Source organism: Epinephelus lanceolatus, chromosome 12 (genome assembly GCF_041903045.1).
Source record: "Epinephelus lanceolatus isolate andai-2023 chromosome 12, ASM4190304v1, whole genome shotgun sequence".
Classification (NCBI taxonomy): Eukaryota; Metazoa; Chordata; class Actinopteri; order Perciformes; family Serranidae; genus Epinephelus; species Epinephelus lanceolatus.
In genome coordinates this window covers 3,453,779-3,480,268 of record NC_135745.1, presented here as the reverse complement: position 1 = coordinate 3,480,268, position 26,490 = coordinate 3,453,779, and the positions used below count along the sequence as shown (strand labels likewise).

Genomic DNA, 26,490 nt, shown 5'->3' with positions numbered 1-26,490 from the left:
TGTTTCATAATAATCATTATGTGGAAAAAGAATTTGTTTGAATTTCTGTCATTAAAAAATACTTTGTTTTCTTTTTTTGTAATGGTAAAAAAGAGCAAGAGAGAGAGATAAATTCCCACAGACTCCCTGCAATGATGCTAACTGGCATGTCATTCAACACAATGTTGCTCACCTTCTGCATTGGGACAGGGGGTTACACCCCACCTTTCCGAAACCCCGCCTTTCCGAAAATAGACCTCCATTCTTCCTAATGGCAGGGTTTCCCATTTTTTCTAAAGGCCCTGCTATTTCGAATATTGGGGACAACACTCGCAGTTCGTCAACAGGTGCCTCAATCAGCCGCACACTCAATCACAGATCCGCTCTGACCAGCCTCCCTCTGCAACTACAGCTCCGCTTATTGTTGTCATGGATAGGCCTACATTGTTGCTTCTAGCTGGTGATATGCTGTGATAAGGCTTTAAAATTGTAGCCGTGGGTCTATGCTCATTATATCACAGTTAATAAACAATCAGATTGACTGATTTCACCTTTCCGTTTTATAAATGCATTTAATATATTTACTCCGACCAGAAGCCAGATTATCAGTAGTCTGTCTGACCAGAGTGGGGGGACAACACGTATCCCCGGGGGGGAGTGCGGCCGGGAGTGGGGATTTCAGCGCCACGGACAGCGTGCATAAAAAGACTTGACAAGCGTCTCCTTTTAAATGTGTTTGCTGCTAGCGAAACTATACATAACAAATGAAGACAGTGACATATTTCCAATAAAAAACAATGAGTTGAACGTTCATTTCAAGCTTTTGTAGTACAACGAATTTCAGAATTGTGCGAGTGCGTCTGGAGAGCGGGCGGCAGTGTTTGATGCAGGAAACTTGATATGGACTTGAAAATCAGTTTCGGAGTGGGGGAGTTTCGGAGTGGGGGTGGTTCAGAATGGCGGGGTTTCGGAATGGAGGGCTGTCCCCGGGACAGGGAGGGGAGGGGTAAAGTTATGGGGAGACAGGGCTGCTGCTTCTGACTCTGTTGTTGAGTCTGGTAAAAGGGGCAGGGACAACTGATTTAATATGAATATCTTGCTAAACATTTACCTGCACTGATTAAATGTAGGTTAAAAAGGAGTGAAATGTAGGCTAACGCTAGTCTGTAGCTAGCTTATTTCACTATGGACATTAAGCTAAGGTTCATTTCTACCACTCACAGACTATAGGCTACCCACCTTTCTTGGAGAAAAACTGGGTCACATATTGACACCCTTTCCTTGCCTCTCTTCTCTCTCATTTCTCTCTTTCCTTTTTTGAAAACCAGATTTTCTTTTAGTAGCCTACTGGGTAGCATGATGATGACTGTAGCGTTCTAGCGCAACTGCTGACTGCTACTAGGCACCGTCACCATCAGTGCGCTAAGGCAGGACCAAACCATTTCATGCAGATACAGGGGGGTGGTCAGTAAATATGGATGTTTACTTTTTGGTCAATGGGGATATTTAACTTTCACTGCCAAAAACAAGTAAAAACAAGGAGATCATTAATTTTATTACTATATTTGAAAAAAAAAAAAAATTCTTAATGATGATGGTTTAATAATTTTATATTAATTTTTACCTATTTTTGGGGCCCTTGGAATCATCCTAACTTTTCTACCCTATATGCAGTGTTGCCAACTTAGCGACTTTGTCGCTATATTTAGTGACTTTTCAGACCCCTCTAGTGACTCTTTTTCAAAAAAGCGGCTAGCAACAAATCTAGTGACTTTTTCTGATGTTACTGGAGACTTTTGGAGACTCTGACGTGAAAGCATGTATCGTTCTTATTCTTCTCAACGAACAGCAGATGCTGCCGTGGGCTCCTCCCCCGCCCCAAAACATTTACAGGTGGCCCAGTCCTCCCTCCCAGCAGCAGTCAGAGCAGGAGATGTTAACCTCTCCGCGTCCAGACTGCAAATGAATCGCACATGTGCAGAGCCGCCGCTGGCTGATCCCGACCTGGCTTGCAGTCAGGGCAGGATGTAAATGTAAAATTTTCTTTGTATAATATAAATCACTGAAAGAAGGTTCATTTGTAGTTCTAAACATATTCAGGGTGGTTTTTTACTCAGTTTCTGTCTCTCCCGTGACGTTATTTCTCTCACCTACAGCGTCCATTACAATTACATGCATATGGACAATTATGCAAATTAGGCGGTAACATCATTTAGCGACTTCTAGCGACTTTTAGGGCAGCCAATAGCTACTTTTCTTACTGAGGAGTTGGCAACAGTGCCTACACGGCACCACTGGCTACACTGACAGATAACTGAGCCTCCTACCTGCCTGTCAAACAGCATCAAACCATAAACCTTCAGAGTGAAGTCCTGCAGGGATCAGCTGTAAAGTCCGGCCAGTGGCTGCTTGCTCCACTGCCGTTAAGCGGCTAACAATCAGAGCTGCTAACAGCCACCGCTGCAACTAACAAACCCACAAGTCCATTCAACAGCTCCACCATCCATGGTCAGACAGACATGGCTGATTATTTACGGCTGAATTACAGCTCACAACTCACACAAACAGCTGACGCTGCTCCAGTGTGGGTACTTTTGTTGGTTAGCAAAACATCTTGTGCATACTATTTGCTGGAGTTTACAAGCCTGTGGCATTTGAGGATAATTATAAGCACAGCCGTTCTCGGCTTTCACTGTCAGATAGTCCACCACTAACATTTTCGTCATGTCTCGTCAATTAAAATGAAACATAGATTTTGTTCTAGTTCTTATTATCAAGATCTTTTTAGAGCTCATGATCATCTTATTTTCATCATGGAAAAAAGGTTGATGAAAATCTTTTGTCATTATTTTTGTCATCAAAACTAATACTGGCTTCCTTCTGTGAGGTGATACAGTTAGCAGTTGTAGTTCTTTAAAAAAAAAAAAAGAAAGAAAAAAAAAGAAAAACCTTCCTACATGAAACTACTCACAACAAGGTCTCTTATCTTATCTTGTCATGATTTCTGGGAAGAGACATTGCTGTTGAGTTTTACAAATGTAGTTTTTGGATCCTTGAGCATCGTAAGCTGAGTGCCATCTAGTTCCATTATATTGGAGAGAAGGCAGACATCTCTATGGCTGATATCTCCAACACTCAGCAACTCACACCAAAACTATCTAGACTGATAAATAACAATACAGGTAACAGGAAAAATATGTCTTTTAATTTTGGGATGAACTGTGTCTTCACATCCTGAATTTCAATGCTGAACTTCCACAGTTACAGTGAGCACAGGCTGAGGCCAGAAGAAAATGTCAGCTGTGTTTAGTTTTAGTGAAAGAACACATTTGGGACCAATCTGTGGATCCAGCTGCAAAATGTCCACAGCTGGGACAAGAAGACAAAGCATTACATTAGTAAAACTGTAAATGTGTCACTTTTGTTACTAAAATTGTGAGTGTTGTTCCAAGTCTTTCATCTACACCACCCACAGCTGTGCAATTCAAATAACAACACATTCACATAGAACTATAACACACATTTTATTATTTTATAAAGTCAACAATGGATCTATTTGTTTTATGGAAGTTAGATTAATTTGACCAAGTGTTTTATTCTGAGGTTACTCATAAGAGAAACTGAGGATATTACCAGCAAAAGAAATGATCATATTCTTACTGCCATTGGTAATATTTCATAGTAATAGTGAGTAATGATAATTAATCCATGATTCCTGACTGAATGTTTCTCTGAGAGTAAGTGCTGTGCTGCTGTGGCTTCAGACAGGCTCATCAATTGTAACTGGAATGCAGCTAATGAGGTGGTTTATTAAAGATTGTATGAACCAGCCACCTATAGTCACAGTGACAGAAGGTCACGCTACCTCCTTCATCCATTAGTATATTAGTTATCATACTAACCCCGAACCCCCAAATTACGGATGGACGATGGACATACAGAGGATATCACAGAATTTAAAGAGCAGTTTTAGGGAATCCCTGAAGACATGTTCATGTGGGGTCTGTTGCAGTGATGTGAGTGTTTGTGAATGGTTTTGTGGAGCTCAAATATCAATGGGGATTATTTTGTGCAGCACAGGAAGCACCCTTTGAAACACCCTGTGTCAGTCTCTTCTTTACAGTATTTGACCAACAACAGCCTAACCAATCTCCTCATTTCATGATGTACAACTACAACCTTTGTGTGTGTGTGTGTGTGTGTGTGTGTGTGTGTGTGTGTGCGTGTGTGTGCGTGTGTGTGTCAGCAGTAGGCAGACAGGCTCAGCAGATTGATGAACAGCAGAGCTGAGGAAGAAAAGACCTGTAAAGAGAGAGAGAAACATGACACGTCAGCATCCCAGTGCAGCTCCATCAGATGAGACAGATCAGTCAGTTGGTTGGTCAGTTGGTCAGTCAGACACTCAGTCAGTCAGTCAGTACTCACTCCAGCTGCAGAGTTTCCATTATTGTCCAGTGTAAGAGTGCTGCTGTTAAGCTGAACCCAGAAGGTCGTGTAGTCCTGAACCACAGTGGCACTGCCATATCAAAGACATGAAAATGAGTGAATCACTGTGTCAACAAATATTATATAGTCACATCTGCTCCACTTATTTGGACCCATCTCTGCTATGATATATGTGACACTGTTTGATGGATGCTGGCACTTGTTGCATTAGTTGCAGTACCAGTAATAACCACTAGACACACTCATTTATGATAGCTCAGATGCTTGCTTTTAGAAGTTTGGACTTTGGATAATGTGTATAATCACTTAAAACTAAGAATTGTTTTAGAATAAGCCCTTCATATTTATATAGAGAGTGGGTCCTCTTCCAGCCCCCAGGAGGTGCGCCAGGATTTGAGGTCACATGATGCCCTGTGGCCCAAAAACACTTTTTCCCCATAGACTTACATGGTGAAAGAGATGTTTGGAAATTAGTTTAGTCTAGAAAAGATGCACGATTAAATCATTGGAACCCCATTCAAGTTAGCAGAGTGCTAAACCAGAGACAGCCAGTGTGGCCAGCGGAAGTCTTTAGTGCACGTGCTCTGTGGGCCACACAGCATGGAAGCAATGGCAGTCACCCAGGTAATTATCTCCAACAGGTGGAAGCTGGAGGGGGATCATGTGTTTGGTTGTGTGTATGTGCGTGCAAGTGTGTGTATGTGTTGGTCTGCAGCTAATCTTGAAAACTACTGGACTACATACTGGACTGGACTAATGGACTGCACAACGTATGTGTGCAGATATATGTATGCTCAAGGATCTGGATGTGGTTGCGGTGATTCATTATTGTTGAAAGAAAAAAAAAACTGTTTTATTGATGCTTGTATAATCATTGACTGCTGACTCCACACTCCTCTTAACCTGTCGGTAGGGGACACACGGTTTTCTGGATATTGTAATTGCTAGTTAAATGGTTTATTCTTTTTTGTCTATATTAATTGTGTTTATTGTTGACAATAGAAGGACACCTATATCAGTTTATCAGTATCTGTTGGTGAGTCTGTGCCCATTGGGAATTATAGGCTTTGATTGTTTTTTGATGTCGGAGGCCTAGAAGGTAACACAGCAAGAAATACTTTATGAGATTCAGATGAATAGGATCTCATCCACCACTTTCAAATGAAAATCAGTTTTTTATTATTATTATTATTATTATTATCATTATTACTTTGTTGTGCTGTAGCCGACAGACAAAGTTAATGCCATTCAAGGTCCAGTTATGAACGACATGGATCAAAGATTTGTGGCTGTATATCATGATTATATGGTATCTATATATATAATTATATACAGTACAGGCCAAAAGTTTGGACACACCTTCTCATTCAATGCGTTTTCTTTATTTTAATGACTATTTACATTGTAGATTCTCACTGAAGGTATCAAAACTATGAATGAACACATGTGGAGTTATGTACTTAACAAAAAAAGGTGAAATAACTGAAAACGTGTTTTATATTCTAGTTTCTTCAAAATAGCCACCCTTTGCTCTGATTACTGCTTTGCACACTCTTGGCATTCTCTCGATGAGCTTCAAGAGGTAGTCACCTGAAATGGTTTCCACTTCACAGGTGTGCCTTATCAGGGTTAGTTAGTGGAATTTCTTGCTTTATCAATGGGATTGGGACCATCAGTTGTGTTGTGCAGAAGTCAGGTTAATACACAGCCGACAGCCCTATTGGACAACTGTTAAAATTCATATTATGGCAAGAACCAATCAGCTAACTAAAGAAAAACGAGTGGCCATCATTACTTTAAGAAATGAAGGTCAGTCAGTCCGGAAAATTGCAAAAACTTTAAATGTGTCCCCAAGTGGAGTCGCAAAAACCATCAAGCGCTACAACGAAACTGGCACACATGAGGACCGACCCAGGAAAGGAAGACCAAGAGTCACCTCTGCTTCTGAGGATAAGTTCATCCGAGTCACCAGCCTCAGAAATCGCAAGTTAACAGCAGCTCAGATCAGAGACCAGATGAATGCCACACAGAGTTCTAGCAGCAGACCCATCTCTAGAACAACTGTTAAGAGGAGACTGCGCCAATCAGGCCTTCATGGTCAAATAGCTGCTAGGAAACCACTGCTAAGGAGAGGCAACAAGCAGAAGAGATTTGTTTGGGCCAAGAAACACAAGGAATGGACATTAGACCAGTGGAAATCTGTGCTTTGGTCTGATGAGTCCAAATTTGAGATCTTTGGTTCCAACCGCCGTGTCTTTGTGACATGCAGAAAAGGTGAACGGATGGATTCCACATGCCTGGTTCCCACTGTGAAGCATGGAGGAGGAGGTGTGATGGTGTGGGGGTGTTTTGCTGGTGACACTGTTGGGGATTTATTCAAAATTGAAGGCCCACTGAACCAGCATGGCTACCACAGCATCCTGCAGCGACATGCCATCCCATCCGGTTTGCGTTTAGTTGGACGATCATTTATTTTTCAACAGGACAATGACCCCAAACACACCTCCAGGCTGTGTAAGGGCTATTTGACCAAGAAGGAGAGTGATGGAGTGCTGTGGCAGATGACCTGGCCTCCACAGTCACCGGACCTGAACCCAATCGAGATGGTTTGGGGTGAGCTGGACCGCAGAGTGAAGGCAAAGGGGCCAATAAGTGCTAAACACCTCTGGGAACTCCTTCAAGACTGTTGGAAAACCATTTCAGGTGACTACCTCTTGAAGCTCATGGAGAGAATGCCAAGAGTGTGCAAAGCAGTAATCAGAGCAAAGGGTGGCTATTTTGAAGAAACTAGAATATAAAACATGTTTTCAGTTATTTCACCTTTTTTTGTTAAGTACATAACTCCACATGTGTTCATTCATAGTTTTGATGCCTTCAGTGAGAATCTACAATGTAAATAGTCATGAAAAATAAAGAAAACGCATTGAATGAGAAGGTGTGTCCAAACTTTTGGCCTGTACTGTATATAATCTATCTATATATATTTATATTTCACATACAGTGCCTGTTAGCAGGAGAACTCAATCTGTTTTGTGCAACGTGACATGGCTCAGTCAAAAATAAACAAGAGGCTTCATTTTATTTGCATCTGAGGCGTGTCTAGAATTGTCTGGAGTGGCTGTGATCAGCTCAGGTGGCTGCCTAGTGGAAATCTGCACTCTACAGAGTGCACTTTTCTAGTTGTATATGCAGCAGCTGAACTAATTTGGCTTCATGCCCCACTGAGCAACTTTGATAGGATGAATGTGAGCCAGGGCTTGACGCTAACTTTTTTCCCAAGGAGCACATGTGCTCCTAAGTTGAAAAAGTAAGGAGCGCACAAAGAACTTTAGGGGCACAATGTAAATTGATCACATAATGTGTTTTCCGTAATAAACGTGATGCAAATAGACATTTACAAGCAAAATTATTTAATGAATTTGTATAACAAAATGTACAGAAAGGTAAAATCATAAAGTTTTGAAAAAGTAGGCCTATTGCAATTTAATTTTGTCTTTAATGTTATTATCTTATATATATTATCTTTGCAAAATGATTATCTTATATAATGTTATTTCTATCCTAAAACATTGTCCAGGTCCTCTGAAACTCTGCAGGACTTACGCCTCTTTCACACAGAGCTTTCGCAGCGCCCACCGCGGGGTAGGGCGCAGAGGACAGGATTTAGGGGAGTACAGGCTCGTTCAGGAGCTGCAGCTCCATGGTGACCGCTTCTGGGTCTACTTCAAGCTCTTCTCTGCTATTGGATGCGCGGCGCCGAGGTGTCGTCACAGCACGTTGCGGTGAAATTAAAAAAAATTCAATTTGAAATTTGAAAAGCTGAGTGGCATGATCTCACGCCGCTCAGCTCGGCGGCAGAGCGGTGCACCCTTGCGCCGTGGTAGCACATACACAATGAATGTGTACCGCTCTGATTTTCCGCCCGAGCGCTGCGCTCAGAGTTGAAATTATTTGAACTACGGGGAGAACGGAGCAGGCTTCCCCAGAGATCCGCCGCTTAACCCGGTCCATCTCCTCCACACTTTGACTTATTTCCACCCTGCCGACAGGGGGACTTACATTCATTGTGCCGACAGTGGCTTGGAAAATCACCCATAACCGTGTCACACGGGGAAGGGGGAAGAGGGAAGGCGGCTGGAGTTCCTCCAACATTTGCGGTTAGATTATCATATTTTTTTATTGACAAAAATATAGGCTGCTTTGGCTGATTTTTTTATGCCCACGTGTGCCCCTAAATATTTTTTACAGTTCGCACACACCTATTTTTAGTCGCAAATGCGAGTGAAACGCTCGCACTGTCGAGCCCTGATGTGAGCCCTGCCTCAAATGCTGTATCCAGTTTTTTTTCTACATCTATGGTCCTTTTCCATCTTGTCCACCATGTTGCACCCTCATGTTTTTATAGTAGCCATGGATAAACCAAGCACTGGGTCTAGAGACAGCCTGTCACATTTTTACATTTCCACAGGCCACAGTAGTCTCCAATACACTTGAAAGTGATGAGTGAGCAGAGGGGTATTCAGTTAGTTGCAATCTGCAACCTCACTGCTAGATGCCACTAAATCTCACACACTGCTCCTTTAAGGGTGAGGAAATAGTGTAGTCAGCAAGGTGTATGTGAGTGCAACTTCGTCTACCTGAAGTAGACATCTCCATAGTTACTGTTGCTAGGTGCCTCCCAGGTCAACTGTACTTTCTTCTTCTTGGCTCCTGATGCCTGACTGACAGTCGAGTTCTGCACAAGGACACACACACACACACACACACACACACACACACACACACACACACACACAAATAGGTCCTCACAAAGGTAGAAATACAAGCCCCCTCACTTTAATTTACTTCTTTCCAAGTTACACAAAAAAAAAAAGATACTTGTGAGGACATATTCTTAAATAAATGATATTAATTTAGTCAGTGACAGTGGGAGCTTCTGCTGCGATGACAAATGATTTATATATCTTTTACACGAGCCAAAGACAAAAACACTGACAAGTTATTGATCATTAAAATACCCACTGGTGGAGATGGTGCTGTCTCAGAAACATGTCTGCTTCTGGTGCTACGTCACAATGCTGCCAGTTTAGTGAGTGAGCAAGCATTAAAAAAAAAACAACTAACCTCCATAAGTCCATAGTGAGTCAGGTGCAACCATAGACTGAATAAAAATAATTGACATAACCACAAAGTGTGGAAGCAGTGCCAATCATTCAGGTAAATATCTCCCAGGTGTAAGCCGGGATGGGATCATGCTATAGTTGTGTGTGTGTTTATGTTTGTCTGTCTGCAGCTAATCTTGAAAACTACAGGACCAATCAGCCTAATATTTTGTGTGCACATGTATGAATAACAGTTTTATTGACTGATTTATATCATAATTGACTGCTTACTTCTCAGTCCTCAAATTGAATTTCCCCTCAGGGGGATTAAAGCCCCTACAAGGAACTTTCATTTTGAGTTGATTTTGGTGACCCTGTGGACAAAAGCGGTAGTGTTTTGCCGGAATGAAGCCTACATTTCCCATGAGCTCTAGCGCGTATTGTCATGAAGACGCTTACCTGGCTCGCACATGTGTTTGTTTTGGGGATGAATGAAACAACAAGATGGGAAAACTTTGCCCCCCTCCTATCAGGGATCCCAGCTCACCTCTGCCGCGCCCCAGCTCCACCTCTCCGGTGTAAGCGCCACTGCCGCCGGGGTAAACGCAGCGGTCGGCTGGTAAGGCTGAAGGCCTGTTTGGCGAGCACTTCCACAGCTTCTTGGACTGAATATGGAGCGGTGCCTCACCTTTATTTCTCGGCACTCGCTGGACCCTGTCGACGCCTGGCTGGTACCTGTCGTCAGCCCGGATGAGGTGTTCCAGCCCCGCGGCCCCTGCTCTCCTCATTCCCGCTGGCGCAGGGTGAATCTGCGCAACCTGCGGCCTCTGTGTGTGGCTCCCTGGACAGCTAACGCCGTGGACCTGCCAGCTCCTGCCAGGATTGGGCTGGTAAATGCTAGATCGCTAGCGAACAAAACGTTTATCCTGAAGGATTTCCTGACTTCCCAAGGACTGGATTTTCTCTGTGTGACTGAGACGTGGCTGACTGTTGGTGAGCTATTTTAACTCCCCGCGGACGTCAGGTCGAGGAGGAAGAATAGCGACTGTTTATAAGAGTCACTATAAATGTAAGCAGCTAGGTAAGATGACGTGTGGCGTCTCAGTGCCATAAATCGTTTTGTCCTGGAAGCGACCTGCGGCGGACCCGGAGACAGTTTCCTAAAGGTATGGATATACACTATATAGAAATAGCTTATCTTGACAACGATGGTCTCATTTGCTGTTGTAGGTCACGCACAGACATCAGCAGAAATGAGAGACTTTTGCATATCCAGTTAAAAGTACCTTGTAGCGGCTTTAATAAAGTATATTTTAAAAAAAAAAAGTTTTCTGAACATTGGCTCAGCTAAAAACAACAAATTTTTCCAATGTAGCCAATGACCACTGTAGCCATCTTGGAGTACATTATAGTGCAAATACAGCTGTGTCACAATTTGCAATAGGATCTGACAGTTTATAACATGAGGAGTAGCATGAAAGTATTCAGGACCACATCCTCAGGCTCTAGATAGCCAATTTGTTTGACCACTGAATTTTAGCCTCTCCATGCATGATGTGCCTTGGCCAGCTCAACTGATGCTCTGGTGTAACACATGGCCAAACATGTATACTAATTGTAAACAGGACTCGAACCCTGACCCAGTAGAGATGCACCTTTATAGTTTTGCTCTGCCTTTCAATGTCTGTTACTAGCATGCTGTCATATTTAGTCCGCAAAGAAACAGCTGAAATATAACATTCACTCATACCTCCATGTTATTACAGTGCAGTGCAGTTAACAGGGTGGCGTTGATGTTGGTGAACTTTCCCACAGGCCAGGGCAGAGCTGCAAGCCGAAGACACACAGTTCAGTCAGTACAGCTGCTGTGGTGAAACAGGTAGCCTGAAAAACGTTCCAAAAAATACTAAAGGCAGTAAATAAAATTTGTCATGATGTTATATGTCATATTTAATGACAAAGAAAAACAGTGCAAACTGTTTTCATTTTTTGCAACTTAAAAAAAAAAGCTGTAGCCTATGTATATAATTAAAACAAACTGATGCCAGGAGCCAATTGAAGAATGGTGTCTTCATAATGAACATTTAATATCAATCTTGCAATATTACCATTACAAACCATAAGTACCCACTGACTCTACAGAATGCACAATGCAGGCTTTTCTCCTGCTCATCTGTAAGATAATGTACAAGTGTTTTCTTTTTGAGTGGAGAGCAGCAGCACTGTACACACCAGAGCATGAACACAGTGGCAGGGACACCACACCTAACTACTGTAGGGTTCATACCATGTTTAGAAGACACACATGTTGACACCTGCACAAGATAGCCTACCTGTACAGAAAACTTAAAAAAGCTGAAACTCAAATCTGGTTACCATGGCAACTCCATCTAGTGTTTACATTAAGCCACATAATATCATCACAGTAAAGCTTTTACTTTATTTTTAATTAAAACAACAACACACAGCACAGTACACATATACATGTATGGGGTCACATAAGTCCTTTCTAACTGTGCATTCACACCAAGTGTGAATTTGCAAATTTGCGTGTCGAGATTACATACAAAGTCAATGCAAAGACGCGATTAGACGCGAATTCGCGCCGGGCAGCGCGATGGACGCGTCTAGCGCGAGTAATTCGCTTCACTCGTGCCCGGTGTGAATGCACAGTAAGCCTCCTCCTGGCCACAAAATAAGACTCTGTAGCATTAATTCCCCCAAACAACAACCATAACACATAAACATAAACAATACATACACACACCCACACACATCTCCACATATGATGTAATACTTAAAACAGGCAAACACATCTCCACATGCATACATGTATACACAAATGTGCATCAAATGGGAGTATGTAAAGAGGTGGGTAAGTGGGCAAACAAGCAACAGCATAAAAGTTTAGGTAAATTAATGGTAATATCAATAGTTGCAATGATTGCAATTGTAATGAAAGGAAATAATTCAATTCTTCATCAGCGTTATATAGTCCTGACTGGGGCCCGACTGGCCCCAAATCCCATCTACTGGGCACAGGGCCAGCCCTGAAGCGAGGGTGGGGGGGCACTTACACAATTCTTCTAAATGACAACATTTGAATCTGACAGACATCCCTTCACTTGTTGAAGGTCCAGGGTGTAGGATTTAGGGAGATATTTTGGTAGTAATGGTTTAATGATATTCATCATTATGTCTTGTGTATAATCACCTGAAACTAGGAATCATTGTGTATTCATTATCTTTGAATGAGCTGTTTAATTCAAATAAACACAAGAAGTTTGTGCTCTAGAGAAAGGATAAGCTCTCAGTGAATACCCTCCTAAGCCTATGATAAGCTATTATGGCAAGGCTTAACTATACAAACCAGTGAGCAGTGATAACTAACATGTCTTTGGGGTCATCGGGTGGGAACCTCCTTTCACCAGTGTTTCATCTAGTTGGTCCCACGACACCTCCAGGAGGCTAGACAGTGATCTCTGGCGTCCCAGAGACACTCCCCTAATGCCAGGTCTCACTGCTCCCTGCACCAACCCAGCAACCTCCTTTACCTTACTTACGCATGGCTTTCTCAGCCCAAACAGCACTGCCACCTTCAACAAACCCAAGCTCCGTACACGCGAGCTCCAGGTAGAGACAGTGCTGATACTACCTTTCCTAGCATATTCACCATACTCTATTTCACACGCTACATAGCATAACTCCAATATAAGCTAAAGTTAAAGGAGATAGATTAACTCACAGGATCAGCAAACACACTCACCTTACAGCATGGTCTCAAACAAAAGGGATTCAAATAGGCCACTCCCACACTTAAATAACCTTCCTCTTCCTGGATTTCCTCCTGAGAGGAAGTGGATCTCTCCACCTGATCTCAAGGAGTTATGTACTCTACTTAGTAGTTCTGCTACTAAGTGCTAAGTGCTAAGTACTAAGTGCTCCCCGCACCTACCCAATAACCTCCTTTACCTTACTTACACATGGCTTTCTCAGCCCAAACAGCACTGCCACCTTCAACCGAACCCAGGCTCCGTACATGCGAGCTCCAGGTAGAGTGCTGATACTACCTTTCCTAGCATATTCACCATACTCTATTTCACACACTACATAGCATAACTCCAATATAAGCTAAAGTTAAAGGAGATAGATAAACTCACAGGATCAGCAAACACACTCACCTTGCAGTATGGTCTCAAACAAAAGGGATTCAAAACATGGCTTTCTCAGCCCAAACAGCACTGCCACCTTCAACAAACCCAGGCTCCGTACATGCGAGCTCCAGGTAGCAACAGTGCTGATACTATCTTTCCTAACGCATTCACCACACTGTATTTCACACGCTACATAGCATAACTACAATATAAACTAAAGTTAAAGGAGATAGGTAAACTCACAGGATCAACAAACACACTCACCTAGCAGCATAGTCTCAAACAAAAGGGATTCAAATAGGCCACTCCCACACTTAAATAACCTTCCTCTTCCTGGATTTTCTCCTGAGAGAACTGATTGGTGGATATCTCCACCTGATCTCAAGGAGGTATGTATCCTGCTTAGTAGTTCCCCCTGCTGGCCCCCAACTGACATTATTTCTTCTCTTACAGATAAACTGGCTAGCTCTGGCTGCTTCATCTGATATTTCCTTCACTGTCTTCCTCAAACTCTGTCCCTGCACGCCGAGTTCCCCCAGGAGTGAGACAGCTGATCTTGCTATGAATCCCCTACACCCCACTTCCACTGGACAAACCCTAGTTTTCCATCCTCGCTGCTCAGCTTCTGCTCCTAAGTCTGCATATCTAAGCTTTTTTTTCTTTCATAGGCTTCTTCCACTGAGTCTTCCCATGCAACTGTCAGCTCAATGAAATAAACTATCCGTTGACTCACTGACCACAAACTTACACAAACTATTTCCTGGGGAACAACAAGCTTTCCCCCTAAATCTACTTGCATTTCCCAATCACAAGCACCTTCTAGGCGGCCACACCCTTGCCTCCTTACTAACTTATCCCTTCTGTATTTCTCCCCCTCACGGACAAACTGAATTGCTAAACTCCTGTTCTTAACACCTTCTGAATTTACCTGTCTTCCCTTCCCTTAGATGCCTGCAGCTAAACATTTCAACACCTGGTTATGTCGCCATGTATATCTGCCTTGTGACAAGCTAAGTTTACAGCCTGACAAAATATGCTTTAAGGTTGCGGTATCTGAACACAACGGGCATGATGGGTCCCCATCCACAGGTCCCTCCAACTAATTTTCCTCTTCTTTACACTTTCCCAATTCAACCACTGTCCCTGTTTAGCCTGGGCCACTACCTTTGCACCCCTTAATATCTCCTCCTGTCTACGTATCTGTTCCACGACCAGCTTTCTTTTATCTTTGAGACCTGCTTTATTCCATACTGGTTTGCCTGAGCCAAGCCCCAGGCCTCCCCGGCCAAACTGAACATTACTTACAATCTCTGCATGCCTAAGAGCTGCCTCTGCCTCCTGAACTGCCGATCTTGGGTTCCACTTCCTCCCCTTGGTTGGATTTGGAACCACACTCCTAACTATCATGTCCTTACTCCCAGATAACAAGAGCTCTGTCCTGACCTTGGTACATTAAAATTCCTCTGTTAAACTAGATACTGGCAGCTGAAGTATCCCTTTTCCATACAATGCTCAAACATTTCTTAGGCACCTAGGAGCGCCCAACCACTTCCTAATATAAGAGCTAACCGACCTTTCAATTCTCTCCACAACAGATACTGGAATTTCTTAAATTGACATTGGCCACAATAACCTAGGATATAGCCCAAATTACAAACACCACAACTTCAACTTTCCTGGTCAACTTTCCTTTATCTACTCTATCCAATCCTTCAGCCACATCTTTTCTAAATTTCACCACCTGTTCCTCATCATTCAACTCCACATTGTACCACCTACCTAAGCTCTTAACAGACTTTTCCCTAATTGTTGGGATTTCCTCATCATCTATGAAAAACTTCCTATCACTTAACTTCCCTCTACTATCGAGATGCTTCTAGACTTACTAGGCTTGATCTTCATGCTGGCCCACTTGAGGTTCTTATTTACCTTCTCTAGTAGCCTCTTTGTACATGGCATTGTTGTGGTCTCCAGTGTCATGTCATCCATGTAAGCCCTAACTAGTGGAAGATGCACCCCATTCTGCCATCTCTCTCCACCTACCACCCACTTAGAAACCCTGATGATTACTTTCATCGCCATCACTAATGGAGAAATTGTACACCCTGCCCCCCTGATTGATTGATTGATTGATTGATAATACCTATTTCTAGCCTCTGCCAACCTGTTGTGAAACCTGCCGTACTTAGACATAAGATAATATCCTGAAAGTATGCTTTCACTAAATTAACAACTACCTGTGGCACTTTAAAGTAGTCAAACGCACTCCAAATTAGGCTCTGCGGTACTGAACCAAACACAATTGCAAGATCTAAAAATATTACATGCAGGTCCCTTTTGTTAATCTTCGCTGCCTGAATCTGGTGCCAGATCATGCTAGTATGCTCTAAACACCCTGCAAAACCTGGTATTCCTGCCTTCTGCACCATAGTATCTATTAAGCTATTCCTTTCTAAGTAGCTAGCTAATCTCTGCGCGAATACACTAAAGAAAATCTTCCCCTCCACATTCAAGACAGAAATCATCCGGAATTGACTAAGGTCCACAGACTCCTTCTCCTTAGGAATAAGGACACCCCCTGCCCTACGCCATGCTCTTGGGATAATTTGTTTCTCCCAAACTATTCTTAGCTGTTTCCACAAAAATTTAAGGATATCAGGTGCACTTTTATTAACCTGGTAGGTAGGGTTGGGACTCGTTAGGATTTTAACGATTCCGATTCCTTACCGACTCCTTCTTAACGGTCCGATTCCTTACCGATTCCTCTTACCGATTCCTATATTATATTCATTATACTTGCTATACTTAAACAAGTATATAATAAACACAAATGCAATGATACAAATACAAAAACTTTATTCTAACTGTTGCACAGTACAATTAGATGAAAATACACATTTGTGTGTGGTGTGTATTTCAGATTTAGAGCTTGTATCATCTCCCTGGGAATATATAACAACAAAAAGTGATTCTCTGATTTCTACAGTAACACTATTACCTCAAATTAACCACAGCAATATAATAAAAAATACTTACATGCATTCATGCTTGGGCACTGTTATTTACGTGACAACACCTGAACAGAACACACACACACATTGGCTGTTTGTTTCTACCGCTCCCCTCGCTGGAAGCATCGGACCTCCCGCCATCAGCCTCCGCCTTGATTAAACGCTGAAAATTAAATAAAACAGGGAAACAGGTTTTTCCTGTTTTATCTTATTTTGTTATATTTTACCCTCTCCCCTTGCTGGAAGCCTTGAACCTCCCACCGCCCGCTCCTGTCTCAAACACGGAGGGCTCCCTCTCCACTGAGCACCCACGGACGGCGTACGCCTGGCCTGTTAAATAGCCTGTAACCATAACAACTGTGTGACACAAACTCAGTGCTTTAGTTATTAAATAATGTCGGGCTCGGTCGGGTTTGGACAGAAATATGCGGCCCGTGGCGCACTCTAATGGAAATGCACGTGACGGTTTTTTTTTACAATCTAGGAACTGTTTGCAGGAACCGTTACTCCAAATGTGATGGAACCGGTTCCGGAACCGGAACTTTGGACCCGGTTCCAAAAAAGAACCAGATCCGGATCCCAACCCTACTGGTAGCCTGGGGCCGAAGAAGCCTTTGCACGCCTGACCACCTCCTGAACTTCCTTCCACCTAGGTGGCCTGACATCCATCTCATGCTCTATCCCTTCTAATGGAAGGATATCAGGTGGGAAACCTACTATTCTATTTTTCTCTAAATCTGAATATGTGTTTCTCAAATATTTTTCATCCTTTAGCCTTGCTGGTTTGAGCTGCCCTCCCTTTCCTGGCTGAGCAATCCTTTAACAAACTTAAAAGGGTCTCTGAAAAAACCTGTCCTTACATGTTCCTTCTTTCTCCTCTTTTTCCTGAGATGCTCTGCCCTTCTAAGAACTGCTAGCCTGCTTCTCAACTCCTCTTGCAACACATTAATTCCCTCCCTTTCTTCTTCTATCTATATCTATGCAGCTTAGCCTTGCTTACAATTTTTTGGTGTCCACTTGCAGTACTGCAGAAAAAAAACACACAAAAAAAACCCTGTGGCCCACCAACCACTTTCCGCATAAACCACCATTGTAAAGAGACGTCTGTAAAGGTGTTCTGTGTTGAGAGAACACGTTGAACTGCAAACATGGTCAATTATGACTCTTTCCATTATGAATTTTTGATCTTTCATATTTGTAAAACTTTCATCGAGCCAAGAAAAGCAATTTCAAATGACAATTAAAAGTCTGAATATGTGCCATCTTGGAGTTCAGCATCTAGTATCTAGAACAGGTCCTGTTCCATGTCTGCCATGTTGTTCTACAGTAGCCCAGAGCAGACTAACCAACCCACTGGCTCTAGATAGGGCCATTCACATTTTTGTGTCAGCCACTGTAGTTCTCCTACACGCTTGGCACTGGGGAGAAGTTTCAGTTCTGCCACCTCACTGCTAGATGCCACTAAATCCTGCACACAGTGGTCCTTGAAGGTTCTACGTTCTACTAAAGGGGATGGCAGATATTAAAGGGTTTTTACCTTGTCCCTGTCTGCTTCTGGCCTGTAACAGGAAACCCTGGAACTCTGTGGAGCTGTCCTTCACCACCTCCACCATCACTGTAAGGAGACAATCAGGGAGGTGAGAGGAGGAGGCATTCATGTTATATGAGACTGATTGACTTCAGGAGCAGCAGGAATGGACTGGAGGCTGGAGATGTTGACTGACTTCCGATGGTTGAGAAGATAAGACTGAGGTCAGAATAAGTTCCTGTAAACATGACCTTTGACCTCTGACCTGTTACACAATACCACCCCTGGGATAAAAGGTTGGATCAGGGAGGATTAGACAGGAAGACAAAGTACAGCTGGGGGAGGAGCTAGGAGAGGTGGGATAATACAGAGACAAAGAAAAGGAAAGAGCAGAGTAGGAAGAGGGAAAGGAAATACATTCCCCTTAAATAAATCCTCATCATACTGTGCTTAAAGCTTGTATAGTCTCAGTTTGATCAGATACAAGGTGAAAGAGAGAAAGGTGTGAACCATGGATACTGCTGCTTTGTGGGATGAACCTTAACCATTGACCATTTCAGTGCCAGTATTTTGTGTTAATTTTCTCTTTTTCACTCCCTTTTGGTTTTCACTAGAATGACCTGAATGTACTGAATAATGTCATTTAACATGACTGAAACAAAGCAGTGTAGTACACACACACACATATATATATATATATATATATATATATATATATATATATATATGTGTGTGTATATATATGTATGTGTGTATATATATATATATATACATATATTATTTTTTCTGTAACTAATCATTGTATTCATATCTAAATAAGGATATATTTGTTTCTGGGTAATTTTATATATTAATTTCTTCAAATATAAAAAGAAAGCAGGTCATTGATTAAGATATATATGTAGTATTAATATTTACATTTATTTTCTGTGAAGCAAAAATAATTGATAATATGCATTATCCATTAAGACTAATTTATATTTGTAAGTCATCGATAATTGGTAATTTATATTATGTATTAAGACAGGTTTATATTTTGTAAGATAGATATTTGGTAATTGATATTATATATTTACATGGGTTATTTTTGTAGGACAAAGTTAAATGATAATAAAAATGATATATTTAGTGTAAGATATAGGTTTATCTATTCAAGGAAGCTGTCATTTTCCACAAGGAGAAGGGGTGGAATTTAATAAGTAAATCAAAGTAACTATACACTGACAATTGCTTTTACATATGCTTTTCATTATTTGTAAATAATTCTTTCTTTCTTTCTATCTATCTGCTTGTTTGTAAGTTTATGTCTTTTTAACATTTTCAAAATAAATATCAATATCAATATCAATATCAATATCAATACACAGTGGAGTGTGACTTGTTGGAGTAAGACTGATTTGTTTGTTGGTTCATTTTAATTACAGATAAAACAGTCTAATTGAGCTTCTCGATTTAAAAATCTGACACACATGATGATGTTGTTGAGTAGGCTATATGTAAGACCACCTTGGTATACAGAAATACTGTACAGTATAGTGTAGGCCAAGGGTCAGCAACCCTTGGCCTACACTATACTGTACAGTGTAGGCCAAGGGTCAGCAACCGTTTTAATGTGAAGCACCATTTTTTATTTTTTATTTTAGTGTTGATCAGTGTGTCAAATCAATATAATGCCAGTCCCTTGTGCCTTAGTAACTTGATCTCCATTCAAACTTGAGCCATGTCCTCACCTTCTGTTGTTTGAGGCATTGGTTTTAAGCAGCAGAGTTCTTCCCTGACTGTCAAATTACAGTATCTTACTCTGACCACCAAACAAGGCATGTAATTCACATCCACGCTTTCATGCAATCTCAAGCGTAATGCTTAAGTTGCAAAGTTTCTGTGTGTGTGTGTGTGTGTGTGTGTGTGTGCGTGCGCGTGTTTGTTTGTGTCCCTTCATTTAATTCTGCTTCCCCTGTTGAAATCAGAGTTTTTTTGTGGGTCCGTCTGCTTGTTTGTAAGTTTATGTCTTTTTAGACTTTTTAGGCAGGCAGAACACTTTCTGGGTTTTTTTCACCAGTTTGTGGAGTTTTGAGTCGCAGGGTGGATAGTTGATCCGTCCGATCGGAACTGATCAGCTCCAACCGATAAATGAGGGGACCAGCTGTTAGTAAGTGAAAGTAAACTTATACGAACGGTTCAGTTTCACCGCGCCTGCCGTTCTGCTGCTCCATCTGTACCCAGAGTACATGTCCAATTAGTAACAGTAGGCTATATATATTCCAACAGCAGGCTGTACAAAACCTCTCTTTATTGTTTTGTTTTTTTTAAAAAATGGATTTATATCTTAAAACAATATCCTCTGCAAAGAATAAGAAGGCTGTTAAAACTTTGGACAGTTTAATATTTTTTCTTAAATAATTGTTTATATTTTACTTTTTATTATGTATTTATGGTAACCCCTGACATGTTTTCCATCCATCCATCCATCCATCCATCTTCTAACCGCTTCATCCTCTAGAGGGTTGCGGGGGGGCTGACATTGGGCGGGAGGCAGGGTCACACCCTGGACAGGTCGCCAGACTATCGCAGGGCTGACACATAGAGACAGACAACCATTCACGCTCACATTCACACCTATGGACAATTTAGAGTTATCAATTAACCTAATCCCCAATCTGTATGTCTTTGGACTGTGGGAGGAAGCCAGAGTGCCCGGAGAGAACCCACGCTGACACGGGGAGAACATGCAAATTCCGCACAGAAGGGCTCCCACACCCGGGATTGAACCGGAAACCCTCTTGCTGTGAGGCGACAGCGCTAACCACCACACCACCGTGCCCCTGGCATGTTTTGTTTTGTTTTGTTTTATTTTGTTGGTTTGTATTTTATTTTTGTATAAGTTTTCTATTTACGTTTATTCACCTGTCTGTATAATTACTCACCTGTTTACAACGGATTGATTGTTTTTGTAATACAAAAAAAAATACTCCTGCATGTATGTATGTATTGCTAATGTGCCATAAGTTAAACTGTGGCGTGCCTATGGTTGCCGGTCGGTTGAAGATTAGTGATAAATGTCATTATGATGATGTCAAGTAATCTTAATTTAGGTCAAACCTGATGGGTTTTACAACAAAATAATAGTTTAAGATTATTGTACAAATTTAATCTAGTAGGAAATGAACACACTTGCCTTTGCATGTCCTATATTGCTGTTTCAAAGGCAATACAAAGGCAGAGCGCAATAACTACAATTTAGGTGCATATACCTATTTAGTTAGTGCATTACCACTTTTGGAGCCTATTCATATTATTTATTATTTTTTGGAAAATGGTAAATCAAAATAATGCTGATGATAATGTTGATTAATTATTGAAAGTTGTAGATCATATATTGCAGATAAATTATGATTTATTATGATTGTTCTGCTGCTCATGGCCCTCCTCCTAGTCAGGCCATCCTCCTCCTATGATTAGGGAGAGAGGACAGCTGGGTTTCCCTTTTGTCTGCCTTTTGTGCTGAAGGAGTGAGGAGTGAGATGCTTTATCTACCACTAAATTAAGGTTTTTGTTTTGGTCATTGTATGAAGTCAACCACAGAGAATATTTTTGTTTATGTAAATAAATTCAGAACCTTTTTTGAACCTGGAAAGATCTCTGCAAGTGCTTATTATTTAGTGAGTCCCAGACCTCCTCCTCAGAAGACTAATCTGTTATTTTTTACCTTTTTTTTTTATCGCAAGAGTAGCCACAACCACTTTTCTGCCTATAAATGACAATAAACAGTCAAAACACTTTTTTCAAATTTAATACCCTACTGTAATACCTTGCAGGGACTACGCAGGAGTGTTTGTACAGAGACATACCTGTAATGACTCCTCCAGGCGTGTACGCAGTGCTAGATGTAGACACTGTGAATGGCGGGCTGCTGGTGGAAGGGGTGAAGGGTGGGTGTACAGGCATCATGGTGCCACAGGAGAATGCAACTGAGCCATTAGGGAAACACACACACTCCTCCACAAAGCACACACACACCACTGCTAAAAGCAACATCATGGCTTTAAGAGGCATCTGAAAAAGACAGGAAACAGCACTACTTAGTTTAAAATTATGGACACAGTGGGATTGTGTTATGGCTGCAATAAATGTCCTAGCAGCTCCCATTTCTGAAAAGCATGTGACATCAAATCTAACTTCTTCTTTCAGGTGAGAAAACAGATGCTAAAACCAGGTCTTTAACAAATGCCTGCAATGACTATTCCAAACAATAAGTTATCAATGTGACACCAGCACCATGAAGGAAAAAGAAAGTGAAATAGGAGTCTTGGAGAGCCCTCAATGAAAGGCTTTGGAGTAAACAAAAATGTAAGAATTTCCTAAGAATGTAATAACTCCCAGAAATGCACATACAGAGGCTCAGGGACATAGAGCCCCATCTGGCTTCCATTGAGAAGGCGATGGTTGTCTTCCCACAGAGCCAGTAATATCAAATGCGTCACAGTTTTCAGTCTGCATCTGAACATTCAGTAAACTAAACTCTAATCTGCACTGGAAACAGTTAAAAAGTTGAACAAGTTCTGGGTCTGGACAAGTTCTGTCCAGGCCCAGTGGCCCACTGTGTTGTAATCCATCTATGCTTTATGGGTAAAAGTTTCCCATCAAAAACTAAATGAGATGCTTAGAAAAATACAACACATTATTAAGGATTACAACAGTGGTCCCCAACCATTTGACATGTGACTCCTCACATAATATACACATCCACAAAATGATAGGTATTGGATTAAAAAAAAATTACAAGTTTTAACACCAGGAATTTTTTACACAATTTCAACCAACCACATTTTCCTCAGGTAAACAGCCTCAGTAAGGATATGAGGGACATAGAGTAGCAAAATGACCAGTGACATCATAATCATCTAATCACACTTATATGTGTCAAACTATCCTGGTTACAAGAAATAAAAACATTAATAATAAACATATAAGAATAATTTAAGGGAGCACTGCACAACTTCAACAGATAATAAGATACCATAAACATATCAAATTTCATTTTAGTAATGAGTCTGGTGCCACAGATGAACAAAACAAACTGTTTCGATAAAGGGACTTTGTGTGATGTCACAAATACTCTATATTTGTTAGATATAGATATCTGTTGGTTAACTCATATTGCAGCGGTGCCTGGATGGTGTGACATGTGTGGTTGTGCTGCTGCTGTGGTCCTGCCAGATGCCTCCTACTGCTGCTGTTATTATTAGTCATACTTCTACTGTTATTATACACATATGATTATTGTCACATATGCATACTATCAGATATTAATATATACCTACAACATATTGTACCACAATTACCGTAATTATTATTGTAATATTATTACTTAATGTTGTTGTAAGCTATAATCATTACTGTCTGCTCTGCATCTCTCTCTCTCTCTCTGTCTCTGTCTCTCTTTATGTCTCATTTTGTCATACGGATTACTGTTAATTTATTATGTTGATCTGTTCTGTATCATCTATTGCTCGTCTGTCCGTCCTGGAAGAGGGATCCCTCCTCAGTTGCTCTTCCTGAGGTTTCTACCGTTTTTTTTCCCCGTTAAAGGGTTTTTTTGGGGAGTTTTTCCTTATCCGCTGTGATGTGCCAAAGGACAGAAGGATGTCATATGCTTTAAAGCCCTCTGAGGCAAATTATTATTTGTGATATTGGGCTTTATAAATAAAATTGAATTGAATTGAAATTGAATATATACAGATTGTTTTCCGTGTATAGATCCTACAGGCAATCGCTTACAAAAACACTATTTCGTCACAGCCTGTGACGGCCCCAGGGCCTTGGTCCTTCGATTGTACTGTGTGTGTGCTCTGTGTCTTGCAGGTCCTCAGCTGGGTGGAGCTGAGATGGCATCAAGTAACTGGGAACACCTGGCCAGTGTTCCCAGGCTACTTAACCCCGCCCGCCCAGTCTCTGGGGTTCTTTTGTTCGTGTTCAGCAATCGCAGTAGCAGTAGCAGTTGTTGCGGACGTGGCTGCTGCCGCGCTCCTGTCAGTCCCCTCCTCAAGCCATGCTGCCTTTTGTTTTTGAGTTGCTGTCTTTTGTTTTGCACTGACAACATGCACCTTACATTATCCAACACATCCATGCACCCTCACACACCACTGATACTGACTTCCACACCCCATTGCAGTATTTATTGTTTATCGTGTTTAATAAACTTTTGTTAACTTTTGGAGCTGCCCCGTCTACATCTCCCTCATTCATTGCAGCCTACGAGTCGGCCGTAACACAGCCCTTTTCATGTTTCACTTGTCTATGATTTTTTCCCCCTTAGAGATGGTTTCATTTAAATAACTATTAAGATGTCCAATTATCAATTATTTAAAAATGAGCAAATGTTACAGATATATCCAACAATGAAAACAGAATTGTGTATAAGTTTTTTCTTCTTTTTTTCTTCTCATGACCCTTCAAATGACCCCTCAAATTTACCTTGACTCTTTGGAGGGGCCCGACTTCCAGGCTGGAAACCACTGGATTAAAATACCTGATTGTGAATAAAGAAGTTGAAAGTAGCTCCACCTTGAGCTGCTGCAGCAGTGTTTACACACTGAAGCATCAGTGTTAAAGATTTAATAATGTATTATATAATGAGTAGTCACAGGGGAGATTGTATACCTGGGACAGGTAACTTTTAATACTTCAGTATGTTTTTCTGGTAATAATTTTGTTCTTTGGCTTAAGTAAGATTGTGAATGCCGGAAATTGACTTCTTGGTGTTGGTTCTTTTACTTAAGTAGTACACCAACAATGTGGCTCATTTTTGTGTTTTTTTTTGTACAACAGTAGATATATATAGGCCTAGCAGATATATTCGCTGTTGGTCTTTTCATGGGAAAAGAAGAAAAACAGAATATGCTGTAGCAAAGTGAAAAAACAGTGGCTGAAGCTACCTCAGCATACTGGCCACTGTTGAAGCTGAAAAACCTCATCTCAGTAGGTCAAAAGGAATAACTGCAAAAGAATTTGTCTGCACAACATGTGAATATGATGCACAGTACAGTTATTAGTATGCCAATATTTGTCAATGTTATAAGCCATTAATACTAACAGGGGCGGCTGTGGCTCAGAGACAGAGCGGGTTGTCCTCCAATAGGAAGACTGGCAGTTCAATCCCCGGCTCCTTCAGTCTGCATGTCTTGAGCTGACACTGATACAAGATACTGAACCCCAAATTGCTCTTGATGGCTGTTCCATCAGTGTGTGAGTGTGTTAAAAACTGAGTAGCAAATGAGTAGTGTTGCAAAAATTTGCAACACTATGGCAGGCTTTGGGAGATGGAAACAACAAAGTTGTTAAAAATGTCTACGTTATAAAAAAGCACTTCATGCATGTATTCAAAGTTGAAAAACAGATCTAATAATCAGAGAATCATAACCTGTTTGCCTTGTATTCCTCTGAAATATGTAAGTGTTAGCAAAATATAGCTTATTTACTATTTGCCATTTATCAATCTCATATTGGATTCACATCACACTAACTTCAATTCATTTTCATTAAATCGTCATCAAAATGTTAATACATGTAAAAGTGACATTTACTAATAAAAATCTGAAGATACATGTAAATTGAGTAGAAACATTAAGAAATTAATTCAATTTGTAATTTGACTAACCTGGAAGTTAACTTAAGTCATTAAGTCAAGTTTTGTATACATTTCAAATATTTTGTATACCTCATAACATAGGTGAAGTGTTGCGATTGGTCCTGTCTCTTATGCAGAACATGGATCACACTGCAAACATTTGAACTCAGCTGAGGTGGAAGTACTCACCTTTCTCTGGATCTGTTGGTCTCTTCCTGCAGACACACACTTGGGTTTGTCTGGTATCCTTCCTTGGACTTATGTGACGGTTTAACTGTTTCTGAATCTCATCAAAATCACAAATATGGAATGAAATGACCTGGAGGTCCTCTCACAGTCTGTAACCTAAAGATCCACAGTGCCTTGTTAAGACCAGTTCAGATGAGTAATTGGTGTGCATTCATGCATGTAATTTGGTTTCACTAAGGAGTCATCCATTGGGATCACATTTCTTGTAACCATGACAATGTTAATTGCACATGGTAAGGGGGGAAAGTACACTTAACAACACACTGGTCAATTATGACACTCTCACCTATAGTAACCACAGCAGAGAAAACAGGTCATGTTTCACATTATAGCTTAATTACCGCCCACAGTTACCCTCACTTAAATGCTCCTTCATTCATATAGCATATAACCT

The 26,490-nt window shown here is 41.2% G+C and overlaps 1 protein-coding gene across 1 annotated transcript; it reads right to left on the bottom strand.

Moving 5' to 3' along the window:
• Positions 1–3,208: 3,208 nt before the first annotated feature.
• On the bottom strand, positions 3,209–26,178 carry LOC117272461 (ferric-chelate reductase 1). The gene is made up of 7 exons (XM_033651402.2): positions 26,037–26,178; positions 22,069–22,273; positions 18,230–18,307; positions 11,278–11,354; positions 9,063–9,160; positions 4,405–4,495; positions 3,209–4,281 (listed from the first exon to the last, which is right to left on the bottom strand). The coding sequence occupies exons 2-7, from the start codon at positions 22,271–22,273 to the stop codon at positions 4,222–4,224; spliced, it is 609 nt and encodes a 202-aa protein (XP_033507293.1). The 5' UTR covers positions 26,037–26,178; the 3' UTR covers positions 3,209–4,221.
• Between the last annotated feature and the right edge of the window lie 312 nt (positions 26,179–26,490).

Excerpts from the sequence above, each read along its gene's own strand:
- LOC117272461 (XM_033651402.2), bottom strand. The coding sequence starts at position 22,273 with ATGCCTCTTAAAGCCATGATGTTGCTTTTAGCAGTGGTGTGTGTGTGC. Across the intron at positions 18,308-22,068 it reads GCCTGGAGGAGTCATTACAG|TGATGGTGGAGGTGGTGAAG; the intron begins GTATGTCTCTGT and ends GTCTCCTTACAG. Across the intron at positions 4,282-4,404 it reads ATGGAAACTCTGCAGCTGGA|GTCTTTTCTTCCTCAGCTCT; the intron begins GTGAGTACTGAC and ends CTCTCTTTACAG.